This window comes from Salmo salar, chromosome 10 (genome assembly GCF_965601325.2).
Source record: "Salmo salar chromosome 10, fSalSal1, whole genome shotgun sequence".
NCBI lineage: Eukaryota > Metazoa > Chordata > Actinopteri > Salmoniformes > Salmonidae > Salmo > Salmo salar.
In genome coordinates this window covers 94294064-94311675 of record NC_138300.1, presented here as the reverse complement: position 1 = coordinate 94311675, position 17612 = coordinate 94294064, and the positions used below count along the sequence as shown (strand labels likewise).

Genomic DNA, 17612 nt, shown 5'->3' with positions numbered 1-17612 from the left:
CCTCTGATAGCATGCACATTATTAGAACATTTGAAAGGAAAAATGTTTTTCCTAATTTTCCAGAATTTGGTTTTGGAATGTTGGGAGCTGCAAAGACGATTTGAATCTATTTATAGACGTTAATGAACCATCAGTACTGTACAGTACTGTGGAAGTTGGACGTGAAGCTCTTCCTACTTTGTTCAAGAGTATCACTTCCAAGCACCAAAATAGGGTCCTCTCACAATGGAAAGGGTGGGTTTTCTAGTGACGTCTCACCCTAACCCATTCGGCCTACTTTGCTAGCGTTTATGTTGACCGGAGCGACACGGTACTTAAATACAGATACGCATACGGTCTGCCCACACTGTCTTAGTGCGGTAGGCGAATTATTTGGCTCGGTCACCGGACAGTTATCTTCTAATTTCTAACCTTCCTGGCTCTATGCCCTTGCTTTAGAAGTTAATATTGACCGACAGAAATAGTACCGTTTGGGCTGACGGACTAAATCTGGAATTTATCCCTCACTGCTATCGACATACGACCGGAGCCACTCTAAATAGCTTCTTCCAGTGGAAATACACACAATCACTTTGTTTAGATAGCAGCCTGTTTGTACAATTCTGTTTGCACAATTGATATATAGAATTCCACAGCAAAGTCCAATTCTATCTTAGATTCCTCGCACGGGGGCTCCAAATATGTATTATCAAAATGACCCAACGTGCGTTTTAGTTTTAGAGTCCTCACACGGGGGCGCCAATAATGTCGTGTCTTTGGGCATCATTAACTTGAAGACATGTTTATCAAATAACTCCCTGTAATTATTATTACGCGATTAAACTGATTCATCGTTTAACTAGGAGATCGGGGCACCAAGGAAAATATTCAGATTACAAAGTTATAATTTTCCTAATATAACTTTCCTATATTATAACATTATATGTTATATTATATTATAGTATCTGACCGATTATCTTCTGGTTTAAATGGTGTATTCTTTACCTCGTCAGTCTCATTCCAAACATCGTAAATTGTTGTTATCTGCACGAACCCAGTCTTCACTAAGTCATCCATACATCAATTGTCTTAAAATCATTTATTTACTAAACTAAGTAATTCACAGAAAGCATACAAACAATAGTTATTGTTACAAAGAAATGGTAGAGTAATGTGCCCTAGTGGGCTAAACCGGCATGGCGGCTTGTTAAACAAACAAGGGGGTTGGGGGCAGCGGAGAAGGCACAACAGAGTTGATAAATATTAACAATTGATATGCTAAGCCTTTGCACATGAACGCTCACTCATTCGGGAACAATTGCAATCAATATATATTTACGCTCAGTGTGTCGTCGGGATCCTTGTTGGAGAGTTTTTATCCTGTTGGAGAGTTTTTGTCCGCGTTCTCTCTCTCTCGGTTAGAATGGATCTTTCAAAGTGACATTTGTTCATGTCGTTATAGAATGGATGTTTCGTCGGGCTTCGCGTTCAATGATACCGAATTTCTAGCTGCAGACTAGTAATTAATATCAAAGACTTGTTATTATTCTGTCGGTATCGATAGTCTAAAAGTTTAACCACGTGGTATGGTTAAAGTTCAGTCGAGCAATGCATGGTCAAACCTTGGCTCTCTCTTCTGAGGTAAGCTGGTCTGAAGAAAGAAATTCAGGGTGGGGGTTTTATGCTGAACATAGAAAAGCTGTCACATGATGCCTTGTCCTGTCTGTGTCCCTGGGGGCGTGCCGATGACTGAGTTAAGCTTTGTACAGAAATACAATTCTCTCACATTAACATCAGTACATAGCATCTCAACATATTCCAAATAACTTTAATGTTATTAAATCATTTTATACAACCATTAGATATAAGTCTCATCGCTGAGGCTAATATATAAACCTTAGTATGGTAATATGGCCATATTGTCTCTAATGAGCCTCACAAAATTGTACCAAGCGGACCAGTTCGTAGCTGGATTCTTCACCGATCTTTTATACCTTCTCCAGAACATAAATGTTGTTCGGTTCTCCAATTCTGTGAGGTGGAAGAATCCTTTGTTCTCTCCATGAAAACACTCAGTCTCTTTATACTGGGGCCATGAGGCAGGACATTCTCCTTTGGAGTTTTATGACCGCCTTCACACAGCCTTGTGTCAGAAGTATAGAGGTCGGGGGATGGTGCATAGAAAACCAGAGGGCAGCGTCATGACAGTAGATAAAACTTTATCTTAATTTACTATATTGGTGTCAGTATCTTCACAGATGATCCATAACCAGGACCAACCCAGAATCCAGGGTAGAGGGGCTGAGTGAATGTGGTCTGGACTCTGTGGAGGAGGGTCATCTTGTCAGAGACACTGTAGAAGGACAGAGTTCCTGCCTTGTGGTCCAGGTACACTCCTACTCTGGAGGAGCAGGGGATAGGGATATCAGTACTGATATTATTGTGCCTGAAAGAGCAGATAGACGGATCACAGACCAAAGTCCAGGACTGATAATTTCGTCCAAAGCTAACATCCACTCCGTCTCCTCTCCTGCAGATCCCTTTATAAGACACGGCAACTTTACACTTGCTCCCACTCCTTTCTACCTCCCAGTAGCAGGTTCCAGACAAAGCTTCTTTACACAACAGCTGGCAGTAGAAGTTAAATCTGTCTGGATGGTGAACATAGGACTCAGCATTTTCACTCCTGGTTACCTTCCTGTTCCCCTCAGATAGACGCAGATATCTATTAGCTGTGTTGGGGTCCAATGTGAGCTGGCAGGAATCTGAAATCATTTTGAAATAAAACATTGTGTTTGCATGTGTCTGTATACCTGCACGCATTTGTGTGTGGGTCAGGCAGGCTAGTGAAACCGTATTTATAGTTGTGTGTAGATATTTACTCACATTTCAAGAACTCCTCTCTGGTATTGGGTTCAGAAGGTGAAACAACCTTCATCTTTGACAGCCCCTCACTGTCCACTGCTGCCTGTGCACGGTACCGTTAGGAAACACATAGAGAAGAGGGGGGTTCATTACAACCAATTTAATCAAACAAATAACTCTGCCCAACAACATCCTCCCCCCTTCACATGAGCTGAACTGTGTGAACTGCAACTTATCCCATGAACTGTATCCACATGTAATGTTTTTGTTGTAATATTGTTTGTGATCTACATTGGTGTATGCATTTGAATGGATAGTTTACCAAAATTACAAAATGACACATTGGTTTTCCTAACCCTGGAGTGAGCAATATATGGACAATGTATGACAGCAATCCATGTTTTTGTTTTATTTCCCTGGAACTGTTTCCAAATGCTAACGTTTTAGTATTTGTGGTACAAATCCCATTCAATTCATGGTACCGATATAAACATTTTTCACACATCATGTCCAAAAGCATCTCAAATTGATTGTGAAACTCAACAAAGTCACTTATAGATGATTTGAACATAATGCACAGAAAATGCTAATATTGGTACCATGACTTGAATAGGATTTGTGCCACAAATGCAAAAACGTTAGCATATGGAAAAAGTGCTAGGGAAACTAAACCAAAGCATTCATTGTTGTCATACGTTGTCCATAGACTGCTTACAGGGTATGAAAATCAACATGTAATTTTATAATTAGGGTGAACTATTAGGGGCTCCCAAGTGGCGCAGCAGTCAATGGCACTGCATCTCAGTGCTCGAGGCGTCACTACAGACCCTGGTTCGATTCCAGGCTGTATCACAACCGGACATGATTGGGAGTCCCATAGGGTGGTGCACAATTGGCCTAGCGTCGTCCGGGTTAGGGTTTGGCCGTGGTAGGCCGTCATTGTAAATAAGAATTTGTTCTTAACTGACTTGCCCGGTTAAATAAATAAATAAATATATATATATCCCTTTAAGCGCTAAATGTGGTGATGCTGTGTTGTTGAGATCATGCAAGACACAAAAAAAGACGCACAAAGAATTATTATTATTATCATCCCACCCATTCACTCAGCTCACACCAGGACCCCATACAGCCTATTCCCCACAGTAGGACTCAGTGGCGTTTGAATGAGGCCCTGCGTGGGCTCCTCATTGGCTTTAGTCTAGGAATCTGCCAATTCAAACTACATGTGAATTGTCAACACTCACCTTAAGTCTCACCTCCTGCATCTTCTTCGTATTTATTTCTGTCAGTGTTTCCACCAATTCTACAATGACAGTGTTTTTGTTCAGAACAGGCCTTGGAGTGAAGATACTCAACAAAGTCACTTATAGATGATTTGAACATAATGCACAGAAAATGCTAATATTGGTACCATGACTTGAATAGGATTTGTGCCACAAATGCAAAAACGTTAGCATATGGAAAAAGTGCTAGGGAAACTAAACCAAAGCATTCATTGTTGTCATACGTTGTCCATAGACTGCTTACAGGGTATGAAAATCAACATGTAATTTTATAATTAGGGTGAACTATTAGGGGCTCCCAAGTGGCGCAGCAGTCAATGGCACAGCATCTCAGTGCTCGAGGCGTCACTACAGACCCTGGTTCGATTCCAGGCTGTATCACAACCGGACATGATTGGGAGTCCCATAGGGTGGTGCACAATTGGCCTAGCGTCGTCCGGGTTAGGGTTTGGCCGTGGTAGGCCGTCATTGTAAATAAGAATTTGTTCTTAACTGACTTGCCCGGTTAAATAAATAAATATTTATATATATATCCCTTTAAGCGCTAAATGTGGTGATGCTGTGTTGTTGAGATCATGCAAGACACAAAAAAAGACGCACAAAGAATTATTATTATTATCATCCCACCCATTCACTCAGCTCACACCAGGACCCCATACAGCCTATTCCCCACAGTAGGACTCAGTGGCGTTTGAATGAGGCCCTGCGTGGGCTCCTCATTGGCTTTAGTCTAGGAATCTGCCAATTCAATAAACTACATGTGAATTGTCAACACTCACCTTAAGTCTCACCTCCTGCATCTTCTTCGTATTTATTTCTGCCAGTGTTTCCACCAATTCTACAATGACAGTGTTTTTGTTCAGAACAGGCCTTGGAGTGAAGATCTGTCTGCACAGGGGGCAGCTGCAGACAAGCTTCTGATCCCAGAAGCGTTTAATGCAGTCCATACAGTAGCTGTGTCCACAGGGAATAGTCACTGGATCCTTCAGTGTCTCCAAACAGATTAAACAACTGATTGAGTCCATGGCTTCTGCCATTTTGAAACGCAAGCAGGCTGAGCTGAAGAGATGAGTTTCGTTTCCAATTGTGCTGAGGAGTAGGCTTAGGAGGGGCTCCCACTAACCTAAATAACATTTCACTTCCTGGATCTGTGAACTCACGTATCAGATACCAGGTATGGCCAGCAGAGGGGGTATAAGTGGTGTGTCATAACCATAGAGAGAGAGAACTTTCTTATAATGCATTGTAAGTTTGAGATTGAATGACATTTACTTGAACAGCCATACCCCTTCAAGTCAAAGCTCCATGACTGTGGACCGGCAGCCATTTAAACATCAACTCAACAAAACATATATTACAAAAGAAACATCCATTCCATGACCTACATCAGATTGCATAGAATTTATTTCAACAAACAATGCAAACAACTCATTGTCAATGGAGCTTGTGCAAAGCTGATGTCTAACAGAGTAAATCCCTTTCACTGAAATGGACTGCATCCTCTGAATAGTGCACGGGTGCACTCACTAGAAGATTGTATTACTGTTTTCATAAAGGTATTATGTTATTGTGTCAGGCTGAAAAATATTTTACGATGTTTATGAACACACTGATAGTAAATGAGTGTAGTGTCGTGTCTTTGGGGCACCATTAAACTGAATACATGTTTATCAAATAACTCGCTGTAATTATTATTAAGTGATTAAACTGATTAATCGTTTAACTGTAATTAACTAGGAGATCGGGGCACCAAGGAAAATATTCAGATTACAAAGTTATAATTTTCCTAATATAACTTTCCTATATTATAACATTATATATTATATTATATTATAGTATCTGACCGATTATCTTCTGGTTTAAATGGTGTATTCTTTACCTCGCGTCCAGTCTCATTCCAAACGTCGTAAATTGTTGTCATCTGCACGAACCCAGTCTTCACTAAGTCATCCATACATCAATTGTCTTAAAATCATTTATTTACTAAACTAAGTAATTCACAGAAAGCATACAAACAGTAGTTATCGTTACAAAGAAATGGTAGAGTAATGTGCCCTAGTGGGCTAAACCGGCATGGCGGCTTGTTAAACAAACAAGGGGGTTGGGGGCAGCGGAGAAGGCACAACAGAGTTGATAAATATTAACAATTGATATGCTAAGCCTTTGCACATGAACGCTCACTCATTCGGGAACAATTGCAATCAATATATATTTACGCTCAGTGTGTCGTCGGGATCCTTGTTGGAGGTTTTTGTACGCGTTCTCTCTCACTCGGTTTGATGGATCATTAAAAGCGACATTCGTTAATGTCATTATAGAATGGATGTTTCGTCGGGCTTCGCGTTCAATGATACCGAATTTCTAGCTGCAGACTAGTAATTAATATCAAAGACTAGTTATTATTCTGTCGGTATCGATAGTCTAAAAGTTTAACCACGTAGTATGGTTAAAGTTCAGTCGAGGAATGCATGGTCAAACCTTGGCTCTCTCTTCTGAGGTAAGCTGGTCTGAAGAAAGAAATTCTGGGTGGGGGTTTTATGCTGAACAGAAGTTGTGTGGTTGTGGTATGTAATTGTATGGTTGTCACTAGATATGGTAAGCAGTTGTGTCATTGCTGTCAGAAGTTGTGCGGTTGTGGTATGTAATTGTGTGGTTGCGGATACTAGATGTGGTCAGAAGTTGTGCGTTTGAGGTCAGAAGTTGTCGTCAGTAGTATGTGGTTCAGTAGTTGTGTGGATATGGTCAGTAGTTAAATGGGCGATCAGAAGTTATGCGGTCAGAAGTTGTGTAATTGTGTGGTTGTGGATACTAACTGTGGTCATAAGTTGGTGGATGAGGTCAAAAGTTGTGTGGTTGTAGTGACTCTCTCTCACTATTTTGGCCCTCAGTGTCAATGAGTATCCTAGCAACGGTTCCATTTTGGAATGTCAATAATGACACAGACAGTTGTTGTTAGAAGAGATCAGGCAATGGGTTACGAAAATGGCTGATGTTACAGATTGGTTCACATGACTTCGAATCCGATCACATATTTGAAAAGCCGAGAAGTAGGGGAAGATTTCATAACGTAGAAATATTTTCTCGACCTTGTGTCGTTTGAGGTCAAAACGGCAGTTGTTTGGGAAAAGTTGGAAGAACACGTGGTAATGCAGTTACAAAAACAGCTGTACCGTAAGTTCCGTAGTGAATATTTTGATTCCACAAACAGATATGAATAGCAGAGAAGTAGACGAATATCCCATACACTCTAACTTTGTCACAGTTGTCGTAAGTAGAAGCGGACCAAAGTGCAGCGTCATTATCATTCCACATATTTAGTTGAACTGTGAAACTATGCAATGCATTCAAAATAAAACTGAATGAACAAAAACAACAAACAGTGACAGAGTTAACATACACATACTCAAAATCAATCTCCCACAAACCCAGGTGGGAAAAACACCTACTTAAGTATGATCTCCAATTAGAGACAACGATGACCAGCTGCCTCTAATTGGAGATCATCCCACACAAAGCCCAACATAGAAATACAAAACTAGAACATCACAACATAGAAAAACTAAACTAGAAAAAAAAACTGTCACGCCCTGACCTACTCTACCATAGAAAATAACAGCTTTCTATGGTCAGGACGTGACAAACTTGTTGTGATAGTGGTCAAAACGGACGTTGTTTGCAAGAATGTTACAGAAAATGTTGTTGATGCGGTTACCTAAACTGCTGTAAATATTGGTCCAAGTATAATTTTTTGTCCAAATGCCAGATTTCAGTAGCAGAGAAGTAGACGAAGCTGGTAAGTGGTTGCAAAGTGGAATTATTAGCTGTTTCGGGTCAAAAGTTGCATGATTTCACGTAGACACTGTCTTCTATCTCCTCATCATTATGGCCTGCAGTGTCAGTGAGTATCCTAGCAATGGTTCTGTTTTGGAATCTATATTGACACAGAGAGCTGTTAGCAAAGAACAGGCAAGGGGTTATTGAGAACAGCATAAAATGCTTCAAGACCCTGATTCACAGTTTCAACGTTTCCTCGATCAATAAGAAGGACTTTTATTTCATTATTTTTGTGTGTACACTCACACTTTGCCTCTCCAGGCTGCATAGAATGAATTTAAATGCTCTTCTGCCCTCTCCAGTGGGGTCTTATTTGGGATTTCATCCGCCATCATTCACTTTTAATTATCTAACTTTAAAATGACACAGTTGTTGGTTTGATTGTTAAACGCAATGCCCCTTTATCCCTCCTTTAATGCTTTAAAACACAGTCATCCATTTCAGTGTATGGACCCATTTTGCATTGAACATGTGCAAGTTCGGCATTTTAGATGCGTTTAAACATTTCATCCCATTATAGGTTTTGTCCCCTTTAATTAAGTTTAACACGCAGTATCTTTAGATCCTTTAGTTGCGTTCCATTGATGCATTGCATTTCCGCATTAGGCCTAATATTAGACATTTGATTAGGCTGCATTGGTTCTCAGTGTTTCCCAAACTCAAACTTCTTAATTGTTTTCACAGCGCTGTGTTTTGAATTCCATTTCCAAGTTAACGTTCCAATTATAAGCACATTTGCGCTTCCATAATATGCTTGATCAAACGATTGCATTGAACAGGGCAGCTCATTCATTTGCAGAGGTTCCTCACGGCTGGCGAATTCTAGGAGTTCAAGTCCTTCCAAGCGAGCTGTCCTTGCGGTCCGAATGCAATGATAAATACAAAAATATCCAGCATGTGTCCATACCGGAGCTTTACTTCCGATAGTAATCCTTCACGGAGTCTTTTGACTTGTCGTCACCAAATACAGTAATTGCCTCAACAGCACTCTGTAGGGTAACACCATGGTGTAGCCAGAGGACAGCTAGCTTCCGTTCTTCTTTCGGTACATTGACTTCAATACAAAACCTAGGAGGATCATGGTTCTCACCCCCTTTCATAGACTTACACAGTAATTATGACAACTTCCGGAGGACGTCCTCCAGCCTATCAGAGCTCTTGCAGCATAAGCTGACATGTTGTCCACTCAATCAAAGGATCAGATAATGAATCTAGTACTGAAAGCATAAGCTACAGCTAGCTCGCACTCAGTGCATAAAATGTGGTGTCAATAGTTGAACAGTTTTGAACAAATTAATTTATTCAAAAAGGAAGGAAGAGCAAGAGAGAGAGAGAGAGAGAGAACTAGAAAAATCTTTTTTTTCACCTTTCACTTACTTAGCTAGCTAATGCAGCTAGCTAGTTAAGCCTACTCAAACACCCAGCTCAAACAGAGGATGTTATGTTAGCTAGCTGACTTTGACTATCCAACACTGGAACTCTTCCAAGTCAAGTTAAGCTTTTGGCTTTACTAATTAATTGCCACCTGGGCCCACCGGTGTAACTGCTAAACTGGTTACTAACTGTACTGCATGATTGTAGCGGGTTTACTAACGCATTAGTTCTATTAGCTATGTTGACTATGATGTTACTTTAGCTAATATGGTGACAATGATGTAGGCTGTGTGTAGCGGTTAGTGGTTATGTTACACATCAGACAACTGATGTGTTGTGCATTAAAGTCCACAAGCAAAGGGAAAAAGTGAGAGGAGGAGAGCCCATAGATGCGACAAGAAATACAACGAGCTATTTGTATTTGGCTGCTATGAAAGTCAACTGTGTTTACGTGTGATCAGGGGTGTATTCATTGCTCCGATTCAGTTGAAAAACACTTCTTAAACGGAAGCAAACTGAAGGAAACAGGGATAAACATACCTGAATTTGTCCATTAAAAACTCTTGTTTGCAACTGTTGGACAAATGATTACACCCTAGATCAGCTAGATGCAGGCAAAAGTGTGCAAGGCGGTATTGAATGTGTCACTGTCTGTCCATGTGTAACTGCCTGTCACCTCAACATTTTCTCTCAACCTGTATGCACCTACGTTATAAACTTTCATTCTTGGGCTAGGTTGTAGCAACCTCATGATGGGTATAGGGACATTTTTTGTATCATGTAGTAGCCTAAACCTATCAATTTTACGTTGAACTGGGTGAATGGAATATGAATGACATCTAATATGCTATAATAGGAATAAGGCCATGCTCATGAAAAAAAGAATCATGCTCCCTCATCTTAAACTGCACCGACCGCCACTGATCAACGCACAATACCCCATAATGGCAAAGTGAAAACATGTTTAATATTTTTTGGGGCAAATGATTGAAAATTAAATACAGAAATATCACATTTACATAAGTATTCACACCCCTGAGTCAATACATGTTAGAATCACCTTTGGCAGTGATTACAGCTGTGAGTCTTTCTGGGTAAGTCTCCAAGAGCTTTGCACACCTGGATTGTACAATATTTGACCATTATTCTTTTCAAAATTCTTCAAGCTCTGTCAAATTGGTTGTTGATCATTGGCCATAGATTTTCAAGCAAATTTAAGTCATTACTGTAATTCGCCCACTCAGGAACATTCACTGTCTTCTTGGTAAGCAACTCCAGTGTAGATTTGGCCTTGTGTTTTAGGTTATTGTCCTGCTGAAAGGTGAATGAATCTTCCAGTGTCTTGTGGAAAGCAAACTGAACCAGGTTTCTCAAGGATTTTGCCTGTGCTTAGCTCGATTCCATACATTTTTTATCCTGAAAAACTCTCCAGTCCTTAATGATTACAAACATATGAATACCATGACGCAGCCACCACTATGCCTGAAAATATGGAGTGGTACTCAGTAAACATGAGGCTTTGTATTCAGGGAAAAAAAGGGAATTCCCTTGCCACATTTTTGCAGTTTTTCTTTACTGCCTTGTTGCTAACAGGATGCATGTTTTTGAATTATTGTATTCTGTACAAGCTTCCTTCTTTTCACTCTGTCAATTAGGTTAGTATTGTGGAGTAACTACAATGTTGTTAAACTCTGTCACCATTGGCTTCATGGTGAAATTCCTATTTCAGCTTTTCATTTTAAATGAATTTGTACATATTTCGAAAAACATACACATTTAATTCAACATCAAAAACCCTCCCACTTTAGTAGATGCTTTATCCACTTGGAAGCACCAGGTTCACTCGACCTTATTCATGGTTTCCACCTGCATAATGGTGAAGGAATTATGAGGGAATTAGGTCAAGGTTAAAATATGGCTTATCTGTAGACACACCTCCACCACACCTTCATTTCTTAGATCTCCACCTGAACAATAAGTTCAAGGTCAGAATAAGCATTGTGAAAAAAGTGCATAAAAAGGGAATGACAATTTATTTACACGTGCTTAACTCGTGTCAGAATCGGCCACTAACAAAATGTCCTTATAAAGTGTGCTTTACCATGTCAAGTAAAGTGACACAAGGTCCCCTTTGGCACCAGGGAGTATGTACCAAGGCAAAGTAGGTAATGACAAAGAAGTACTATTGAACTTTCCCTTTTCAATAATGTGCCTATACATACAGTATCTTGTAATGTGTGTCTATAAGAGACACCGCCCAGGATTTATCAGTAGTCAGATGATGTGTTTTATAAAAGTCAAGAACCATATCTTGTCCTGGTCAACCATTAACACAAAACGTCATATAGTACCCTCCATGTGCCTCTCTGTCTAACCATTAACAGTAAAATGGCCAATATAGAGTGAACTCTCGACTTGAACCACTGTTATGTCTGCGGGGGGGCTAAATACATTTTATTCTATTACAGTGGAATTAAAATGGATTTAATTGTAATTTTTGGTCAATGATCTACATAAAATACTCTGTAATGTCAAAGTGGAAAAAAGATTTTAAATAATTTTTAAGATGAATAAAAACCAGAACACTAATATAGCTTGATTAGATAAGTATCCTCCTCCCGAGTCAAGGTATTGGGGATCATGATATTCCCTGTGTTATTGGTAAGAAACTCCAGTGTAGATTTGGCCTTATGTTGTAGGTTATTGTCCTGCTGAAAGTTGAATTGAGTTTGAGTTTAGTTTGAGTTTATTTTATTTTTACAGGGACAGTGCACATTAATCAACGTTTCAGTAAAAGTGCCGGTTTTAGCCAGCCGGCTAATTTTCAACCGCAGTCCCTGGGCAGGTTATTAAAAACAATTACAATATAGACAATCATTGAACAGTGAGCACACGCAGAGTAACATAGGACAAGCAAGACATAGCATACAGACAGAGCAACATAGGACAAGCAAGATGTAGCATACAGACAGAGCAACATAGAACAAAAAGCAACAAGACAAAATCCATAAAAACAACAAAGTGTTTCCACACCTCACAAGCTACAGACAACAGACAACATGGAAAGCGGCAATACACAGCTAGGGATTATGTTCACAAGTCTGATTGACCTTTAGCCATGTCTTCATGCATTTTGTGAAAGTGTGATATGTGGTGCAGTTATGTGTGTCTGATGGCAGTGTATTCCAGACATGGGAAGCTCTCACAGAGAAAGCAGATTTACTAAAGGTGCTTTTCCTTAAGGGAACTATACAGTCACCTCTCATGGCAGACCTTGTGGATCTGCTGCCATATGTTTGGGTTTTCTGTTTTGCAAAAATACAGAGTTTTTTTTCCTCTCCCAGTGTCTGTTGTAAAGCAAACTGAAGCAGGTTTTCATCTAGGATTTGACCTGTGTTTAGCTCCATTCCGTTTCTTTTCATGCTAAAAAAAACTCCCCATTCTTTGCCTATGTCAAGCATACCTAAAGCATGATGCAGCCGCCACTATGCTTGAAAATAAGGAGGTAGTTACTCAGGGATGTGTTGTATTGGATTAGCCCCAAACATAAGGCTTTGCATTTAGGCCAAAAAAGTGTATTCCTTTGCTGTCTTTTTTTGCAGTATTACTTTACCGCTTTGTTGCATTCAAGATTGCATGTTTTGCAATATTTGTATTCTTAAAATGTTTATTCTTATTTTTACTTTGTCATTTAGGTCATTATTGTGGAGTCACTACAACGTTGTTGATTCATCCTCAGTTTTCTCCCATCACAGCCATTGAACTCTGCAGCTGTTTTAAATCCCCAATGGCCTCATGGTGACATCCCTGAGCAATTTCCTTCCTGTCCTGCAGCTCAGTTCAGAACGATGACTGCATCTTTGATGTGTCTGGGTGGTTTAATACATCATCCACAGCATAATTGTGACCCGTCAGGAAACTAGGCATTTGTTGCGCATCACTACTTCACAGGAGAGGCATTTGAACGTAAACTTTTTTTATTATTATCAAAGTTAGTTTTTTTGCAGATATGCCTTCTGGAACATGTGGAGTTTCATGTGCCTTAATAACAAACTTCTATGCCTTCTGTAAATATGTAAATATGAGCCTAGTTAGTTTCAAATCAAATCAAAGTTTATTTGTCACGTGCACCAAATACAACAGTTGTAGACCTTACAGTGAAATGCTTACTTACAGGCTCTAACCAATAGTGCAAAAAAGGTGTTAGGTGAACAATAGGTAAGTAAAGAAATAAAACAACAGTAAAAAGACAGGCTATATACAGTAGCGACGCTATAAAAGTAGCGAGGCTACATACAGACACCGGCTAGTCAGGCTGATTGAGGTAGTATGTACATGTAGATATGGTTAAAGTGACTATGCATATATGATGAATAGAGACTAGCAGTAGCGTAAAAGAGGGGTTGGCAGGTGGTGGGTGGCGGGAACCAATGTAGCCAATGTGCGGGAGCAGTGGTTGGTCGGCCCAATTGAGGTAGTATGTACATGAATGTATAGTTAAAGTGACTAACCATATATGATAAACAGAGAGTAGCAGCAGTGTAAAAGCCAAAAGTAAAGACAGGAACCTTCCCGCTAGCCATGATTGGCTGAGAAAATGGATGGGCTGGACATGCCGAGAGATTAGTTTGGATTGGTCTGCCATGTAGCACACTTCTGTCAATAACATGAGCTGCTCAGTATGTGTAGGTAATCCTTTCTAATGCTGCTTTTTTGAAAGATATCACGTAGTAGAATTGCAAATGAGTTGCTCTCCACTTTCTGGAGGACAGAATTTTTAAATCAGTGGAATGCTTGGTGGAATTAGAGTATGATAGCTAAGGAGATGGAGAAAATTATTGTGTTTTATTGCAAATAAGCAGAGGGAGTCGAAAAGAGAACACACAGAAGTCTGTTGTATAAAATACCTGTCTCCGGATTACATCTTCAAACTAAGGGCAGCCATGACATCCGTGACAGAGAGGGAGAAGCATCCATTCATGTATACAGGTAAGATAGTCTAGCTAGCTACATTTTAAGATATTATGCGTTTCTAATTTTGTCAGAAAGTTGTTTGCATTTCAAGTTAATGCGTACTGTTAGCTAGCTAGCTAACGTTACATGTATGGTCTGTGTAGTAATATTATTTGTATCGCAGAGCCATTTGCATTGCTAGTTATAGCCTAAGCTAGCTTAGCTAACATTGAACCTGGTTGGTGAGCTACATGCAGATTCATGCAGGGTAGTAACGTTATGAGTTGGGATTATGGTTAATTGTTTAGCTAGCTAGGATATAATTAGGATATAACTTTAGGCCAACGAGATAGTGTCCAAGATAAGAAATTCTCCGGTACAATGCCCTGATTTTATTTTGTCACACTCACAACCGTAAACTATTTTCTGTAATTTGCTCACCATTAAGTTGTAAATAATGATCTTGTTGTGAGTTTATTTTCCTGTAATAAGGAAGGCAAAAGAGCTAAAGTGAAGACGTTGTCAGCTATATGATATGGTCATTATTTGAACTGGCTAGCTAGCTAACTTAACATTAGCTAGCTAGCTAACAAGCTAGAAATGAACCAAAACATTGTTTAGAAAGTTGCTTTTAGTTGCCTGGTTTGTTAGATTGACATAAACTAAATTCATTTTTAAACAGGTGGGTTTATTGTTGTTAAAATACACTAGTTATGCTATTTAGGGCCACCAGGCTACTGATGTCACACAGCCTGTAGGTTTTTTGTTTATACTTTTTCATAACGATAACGTCAAGTTTGATGTCGGATGACAATAGAATGTTCATGATGTCACTGCGATATCTGTTGATAGATGTAGTATAAACCAGCCTTTAGTCTTGAAATGTTGGGTTGTTTAGTACATGGCCTCACATGTAAATCCTTATAGAGATGGGTGGCGCTAAGGCTTAAGAGGGAGTGAACGATGCTGAATGAGTGTAGACAAAGAAGAGCTCTCCAGTAGGTTTACCAAAACATTCAAGGCCCATTTTCTCAAAAGTGAGGTAACAAGTTTATCAACTTTCCAAGCAGAACTACTTTTCCATTGTTCCTAAACTGTACTGTATGATATATCATTTTCTATCTCTGAGTCTCTACTTTTATCCAATGTAAAAAACACAATTTCAAATTTTGCTAGATAAGACCGAATCGAAGCCGGTTGGTCACAATTGTTAACTTGACCATGCTTAAAGAAATATTCAATGTCTGATTTGTTATTTTTTACCCATCTACAATCACTGGCTTTCGAAAGGTTCCCTGGTCTTTGTAGTTGAATCATTGCTTGAAATTCAATATTAGACTGAGGGACCTTGCAGATGTTGCTAACCCTTCATTTTACAGTCTGGTAATTACTAGGTAAATACCTAGCAACAAAAAGTAAATACATATTAACTATTTAGTCCCAAACATACTTACTAGGAACCAAGCACGTAAAAATGACTTATGAAATACAAAATAACAAAATGTAATTATATAGTAATCCACTTTATTCCAAAAGAAATGTATTAAGGACCTTATAAGTACAAGGTACATATTATGTAAATACCTAGAAACAACATCTGACATTTTATTTATTTTTTACCATGTACTTACCACATAAATACCTTCAAGTTAATCATCCTGACATTGGTATTTTCTCACAATGTTTATATGTACTTTGCCTTTAGTTACCATGTACAGTGCATTTGGAAAGTGTTAAGACCCCTTCACTTTTCCACATGTTGTTACAGTACAACCTTATACTCAAATGTATTAAATTGTTTAAATCTACACACAATACCCCATAATGACATAGCAAAAATAGGTTTTTAAAAAATGTTGCAATATTTTTTTAAATATCACATTTACATAAGTATTCAGGCCCTTTACTTGGTACTTTGTTGAAGCACCTTTGGCAGCAATTACAGCCTTGAGTCTTCTTGGGTATGACGCTACAAGCTTGGCAAACCTATATTTGGGGAGTTTCTCCCATTCTTCTCTGCAAATCCTCTAGAGCTCTGTCAGGTTGGATGGGGAGCGTCGCTGCACAGCTATTTTCAGGTCTCTTTCAGAGATGTTGGATCGGGTTCAAGTCCAGGCTCTGGCTGGGCCACTCAAGGACATTCAGAGACTTGTCCCGAAGACACTCCTGCTTTGTCTTGGCTGTGTGCTTAGGGTCGTTTGTCCTGTCGGAAGGTGAACCTTCACCCCAGTCTGAGGTCCTGAGCACTCTGGAGCAGGTTTTCATCAAAGGTCTCTCTGTACTTTGCTCCGTTCATCTTTCCCTTGATCCTGACTAGTCTCCCAGACCCTGCTGCGGAAGAAAATCCCCACAGCATGATGCTGCCAACACCATGCTTTACAATAGGGATGGTGCCAGGTTTCCTCTAGATGTGACGCTTGGCATTCAGGCCAAAGAGTTAAATCTTGGTTTCATCAAACCAGAGAATCTTGTTTCTCATGGTCTGAGAGTCCTTTTGGTGCCTTTTGGCAAACTCCAAGCAGGCTGTCTTGTGCTTCTTACTGAGGAGTGGCTTCTGTCTGGCCACTGTACCATAAAGGCTTCATTGGTGGAGTGCTGCAGAGATGGTTGTCCTTCTAGAAATTTCTCCCATCTCCACAGAGGAACTCTGGAGCTCTGTCAGAGTGACCATCGGGTTCTTGGTCACCTCCCTGACAAAGGCCCTTCTCCACCGATTGCTCAGTTTGGCCAAGCGGCCAGCTCTAGGAAGAGTCTTGGTGCTTCCAGACTTCTTCTATTTAAGAATGATGGAGGCCACTGTGTTCTTGGGGACCTACAATGCTGCAGAACATTTTTCATACCCTTCCCCAGATCTGTGCCTCAACACAATCCTTTCTTGGGAGCTCTACGGACAATTCCTTCGACCACATGGCTTGGTTTTTGCTCTGACATGCACTGTCAACTGTGGGACCTTATATAGACAGGTGTGTGCCTTTCCAAATCATGTCCAATCAATTGAATTTACTACAGGTGGACTCCAATCACGTTGTAGAAACATCTCAAGGATGATTAATATAAACAGGATGAACCTGAGCTCAATTTTGAGTCTCATAGCAAAGGGTCTGAATAGTTATGGAAATAAGGTATTTCTGTTTTTTTTTATTTTATAAATTCGCAAAGATTAGAAAAAAACTGTTTTTGCTTTGTCATTATGGGGTATTGTGTGTAGATTCATGAGGGGAAAAATAATTTTGTCAATTTTAGTATAAGGCTGTAACATAACAAAATGTGGAAAAAGTCAAGAGGTCTGAATACTTTCCGAATGCACAGTATGTTTGTAGT

At 39.7% G+C, this 17612-nt stretch overlaps 1 protein-coding gene and 1 long non-coding RNA gene across 2 annotated transcripts in view; one reads left to right on the top strand and one right to left on the bottom strand.

Moving 5' to 3' along the window:
- The window catches only part of LOC145858625 (uncharacterized), a 39136-nt gene that overhangs the window by 16970 nt on the left and 4554 nt on the right, over window positions 1–17612 (top strand). The window lies entirely within an intron of this gene.
- On the bottom strand, window positions 1064–4190 carry LOC123723698 (tripartite motif-containing protein 16). The gene is made up of 3 exons (XM_045688226.2): window positions 4092–4190; window positions 2866–2947; window positions 1064–2744 (listed from the first exon to the last, which is right to left on the bottom strand). The coding sequence occupies exons 1-3, from the start codon at window positions 4110–4112 to the stop codon at window positions 2212–2214; spliced, it is 636 nt and encodes a 211-aa protein (XP_045544182.2). The 5' UTR covers window positions 4113–4190; the 3' UTR covers window positions 1064–2211.

Coding starts and splice junctions, on each gene's coding strand:
- LOC123723698 (XM_045688226.2), bottom strand. CDS start 4,112: ATGCAGGAGGTGAGACTTAAG. Junction 2,948..4,091: donor TGCAGGAGGTGAGACTTAAG/GTGAGTGTTGAC, acceptor TACCGTGCACAG/GCAGCAGTGGACAGTGAGGG. Junction 2,745..2,865: donor CAGAGAGGAGTTCTTGAAAT/GTGAGTAAATAT, acceptor AAATGATTTCAG/ATTCCTGCCAGCTCACATTG.